The 4,426-nt window shown below is 37.6% G+C and overlaps 1 protein-coding gene across 6 annotated transcripts in view; it reads left to right on the forward strand.

Moving 5' to 3' along the window:
* The window catches only part of GYG1 (glycogenin 1), a 33,378-nt gene extending 29,776 nt beyond the window's left edge, over nt 1-3,602 (forward strand). For 3 of the 6 annotated variants that reach the window (XM_004460554.5, XM_058295132.2, XM_071214560.1), the window contains exons 6-8: nt 91-310; nt 2,418-2,468; nt 2,730-3,602. In XM_004460554.5, the coding sequence (XP_004460611.1) occupies nt 91-310; nt 2,418-2,468; nt 2,730-2,903 (445 nt within the window). In that variant the 3' untranslated portion in view covers nt 2,904-3,602. The remainder of the gene's footprint in view (nt 1-90; nt 311-2,417; nt 2,469-2,729) is intronic. The other 3 variants (XM_004460555.5, XM_071214562.1, XM_071214561.1) reach the window with 2 other exon arrangements.
* The last annotated feature ends 824 nt before the right edge of the window (nt 3,603-4,426 follow it).

Below are 4,426 nucleotides of genomic sequence, written 5' to 3' on the forward strand. Positions count from 1 at the left end.
GGAAAGTGTTAAGGCTGTGAAACAAAGTGTTGCTTATCTTTTTGACAGTACTCAGAGCCCACTAACCATTTCAACTTGTTTGCTCGGCAGGTTCGGTGCAAATGCCAAAGTTGTGCATTTCCTGGGACGAATCAAACCATGGAATTATACTTATGATCCCAAAACAAAAAGTGTCAAAAGTGATGCCCATGATCCCACCATGATTCATCCAGAGTTTCTTAACCTGTGGTGGGACATTTTTACCACCAATGTTTTACCTCTGCTTCAACAATTTGGCCTTGTCAAAGAAACCGTCTCATGCCTAAATGTGGTAGGTTTTCCCTTTATGCTTTCAGATATTTATTCTGCATTGGTTTTTTTGTTGTTTTTTTTTTTAACTTGGCATATCACTAGAGATGGGGAATACTTTGTGGTATTTTAAACAATGAAATAAGATTTTATGGAAAGAAAACAATGGCCATCTCAGAGGGGAGAAATATTGTCAGGGAAGATGACTGAAGCAGAAGTAGGTTTTGTGGCAGACTTCATTGGATTTGAGAATATAAGAAACATTTTTAGAGTTTTTAAATATACTTACACTTCTTATAAGTATACAGTTGTTAGCCTGTTGTCCTATGAAAAATTCCGAGGTTCCTAAAGTGGTCTTCTACAGAAATAAAGAATGCTCCATGTCATGTTTAGAAGCTGCAAACATCTGAATATCCCTGTTTCGTATTTGCCATCTGCCAAGAAGAATGTTATGGCAGTGAAAATTGCAATAACATGAATATACAACAGATACTTTTCTAGGATTGTTTTGATTTCCCGTGTTTATACTCCTGTGGTTACTTAGGATTTTGAAGAAGTAGTAGCTTCGTAGGATGGAGAGGACATGTTGATGGCCACAGTAACCGCTGCTTCTAATGTCTTTCCCAACTTAGAGGATCTTCCCCTGAGGTTTATTCCTTTGGAAGAGGATGAGGACTTAAACTACTGTTATGTGTTAAGATATAAGGAATAGAACTGATCAGGGAAATTGTAATCTCATCAGTTAATTACATGACTATAAGTATAAGAGATTATAAGTTTGTAAGAGACCCTTCTCTTTTCTATGGCATAAATTTTCGTTATTTCACTTACCATTTGCACCAAATAGTACAAAGGAGAAAGGGAGAAATTACTAATACATGTGTTCTTTCTCTAACTGCTTTATATGGATCATGAAATAAAACTTGTGCAACATTTGGGACAGTGTCTGGCACATAGTAAGTGCGTAATAAAAGTCAGTTATTGTTTGACCTTTACAACCACTCTGTCAAGTAATACCATAATTAATATCCCCTTTTTATAGGCAAATTAGCCAAGGCTTAAAGAAGTTATATGATTTTTCTCCATTATGTAACAGCCCAGCAGAACTGGAGGTCTTAGAGACTGTTATCCTTATGAAAAACGCGAGATGAACCTTGCTTAAGGTGTTCCCTGACAGTCCCAAATTGAATGTAGCTCTTTGGGGGTGGGGACGCAGATGTCAAACTTTGAATGCTTTACTATTTTAAGTAAGATTTGGTGTATATGGTTTGTCCTCAAGGACTCCTCTCCTAGAGAAGTTCACTGTGAATGTACAGTCCCCATGTTGTGAGCCGAGGACTCTGGAAGAACCTCTTCCCTCATTCCTGTTGTAAGTGGAAGGCAGAGGCAGGGCTGGTGCAGTAGAAGAGCTTCTCTGTGCGGCCCCGGCTATCTATATAATCCCATGGAATCTACCCAAATACTTTTGAGTTCCAGTGTATTTAAATGCATACATGCATTACCTATACTTACCTATCTATAGCAGCAAAAACATCATCAAAAAATTTTAATCCATTTTCTGATATAAGTAATGACTGTATATAGTCATTTGTCTTCCTGTTTCTCTACTGAGACTTCCAGTACCTTATCTCAGAGCTTTTAAAGGGTAGCACTGTATTCTTTTATGGTACAGTTGAAGTTTATGGCTTGCCTATACCTAATGAGCATCAAATTTAATATAAAGTAGGTTTGTTTCATTTCTTGCACATTTACCCTGTTCCTTCTGCTATCTAAGGCCTGAGAATTAAACAAGGAAAGGTGAAGATGGGAATTGGAAGTTGTTCAAAACTAAGCAGATTAAACTGAAAGAAGTTACAAGAATAGATGCTACTCAGTAATACAAATGAAAGCTTTTACAGGCAGTTGAGTTTTGGTACATAGTCTCAAACCATTTAGTTTTTATTCTTCTAACGTAACAACTTGTGCATGTGGTGTGGCTCTCTGGTCAGATTTTTTCTGAAAGCTCAGCCTCTTAGGTATCATTTTGTTTAAGTTCTCAACCTTTCTGAGCCCACACTGATAGATAATTTATCATGAGACTTGTGTTCTTTAATCCATCCATCTTACACTTTCTAATGAACTGTTTGCAGCTTTCAGACTTGGGCTATACACTGGCTTTCTCTTGTGGCTTCTGTAGAAAGGTATGCAGAACTTAAACATTAACCCTAATTACTTTGTTCTCCCAATGTTTTCACTGAGTCAAGAAGTCTTCATTTTGTTAGGAAAAAATCATGACCCTTGTATTTTTGCGTCTTGTTTGTTTGTTTGTCTCATGTAATATGTTTTAGTTTTTGCTACTGTGCATGATAATTCATCTGGCTTTTTTCACCTTCAATTTATTACATTATTTTAAATGGTATGATTTCCAGCTCTCAAAGAGTCTGATTATGCTCTCTTTCTAGGAAGATGCCTCTGGAGCAATAGCACACCTGTCCCTTGGGGAGATCTCAGCTGCAGCACAGCCTTTTGTATCCTCAGAAGAACGGAAGGAGCGGTGGGAACAGGGCCAGGCTGATTACATGGGAGCAGATTCCTTTGACAACATCAAGAGGAAACTTGACACTTACCTCCAGTAGAAACACTGTCATTTTCCTGTGAATACATCCACTTCAGGGGCACTTGTTTCTGATACTTAGTATCTAGAACTGAGTTGAGAAAGGTCTGTTACGTTGCTAGAGGCTTTCACTAAAACTCATCAGATGAAGGGTTTTTGCAGGACAACAGGTGAGAACTGGGCAAAAGTTGTAAAGTATAGCACTTCTGTTACTTCGATAGTGTTCTGCTTTTAACCCTATACTTATTCAGTAAATATTTCAGAAATTCTCAGTTATTGCTGATTGCCTTTATGTGGTAAGGGAAATAACATTAAGCTATTAAGACAACTATATCGGCTCTGAAAATGTGCAGAGCCAGGCTCCAAATCCATCTCCCTTCAGGATGGGGACATAGCATCTGTCCCTTGCTTGCTTGTTGCACCTTTCACCAAACTTGCATTTTAGAATTGCCCAGAGGCTGCCAGAGTGGTCGTAATTTTGCTTTCAGGTAAGGGAAGCTCGTAATAACACTGCTGAGTGAAATATAAACATTATCAACAAATGGAGTTAACCCATTTCACTCCCTAGTTTTAGTGTCTGAAGATGCTCACCAGTTTTCTATGTACAGCAAGGCAGCATGCTAAAATGCTTTTGTTCGGTTCTACATATCTGAAAATGGCAGTGTGTTCTATGAATGGTTACATGCAGTGACTGTATGAAAAATAAAGATGTATTGCCATATTTTGGTTGTCTAAATTAAGGATTTTTCCCCCTTGAAGAAAATACTAGGGAAATTTTCACAATTTGTAGAATTTGTCATTGTTTTCAAAACCAGTTATAAAGCTGATAAGCTTTAAAATTTGTTTCTAACTATCTCCAAGTTATTTAAATCTAGTGCTCTCCAGTGATGGTGGTAGATCTGATAGAGGGAAGTGAGATCAAATTTATCTCGTCTATCACCCAGATTATATCTCCATATTAAATGGGTATTCAGCTTTTTATGATATTATAACTTTAATCTTAAGTTTATTGCCCATCTCAGAGCATACTCAATTGTCTTTCAAGACTGTTAGAATCACTACTGGACCCATTACCTTCTAATGGTTTTATCAATGATTTAAATGATAGAATGGAAATGTAAAGCATATTTATTAAACTTACAGATATTTCTAAGTTGTGAGGGACAGCAAGCTAGGGGAGGTAGGATCCAAAATGACCTCTTAAAACTAGAGTAATCAGAAATAATCTTCCTACTGAAGAAAATAGAAGAGTGGACCAGGTATCCAGACACTGAGAAGAGGAAAGTTTAGAGCAGGGGTTCTTAACAAGGGGTCTCTGAGCTTGAATTGAAATTCAAAAAAAAACATTCTTGTGGGGACATGTTGGTGCAGCTGTGATACATTATTACACAGTATAGTGTGGACATAGTAAGGGGTCCATTGTTTTCACCTGACTGAAAAAGGTGTCCAGGGAACAAAAAAAAAAGGTTGAGAACCTCTGATTTAGAGGTTTAATTGGGCAGAAGCTGCATGGCTTTGGAGTCGTGGGGGTCACACGCCTTCATT

This window comes from Dasypus novemcinctus, chromosome 4 (assembly GCF_030445035.2).
Source record: "Dasypus novemcinctus isolate mDasNov1 chromosome 4, mDasNov1.1.hap2, whole genome shotgun sequence".
In the NCBI taxonomy this organism is placed as follows: domain Eukaryota; kingdom Metazoa; phylum Chordata; class Mammalia; order Cingulata; family Dasypodidae; genus Dasypus; species Dasypus novemcinctus.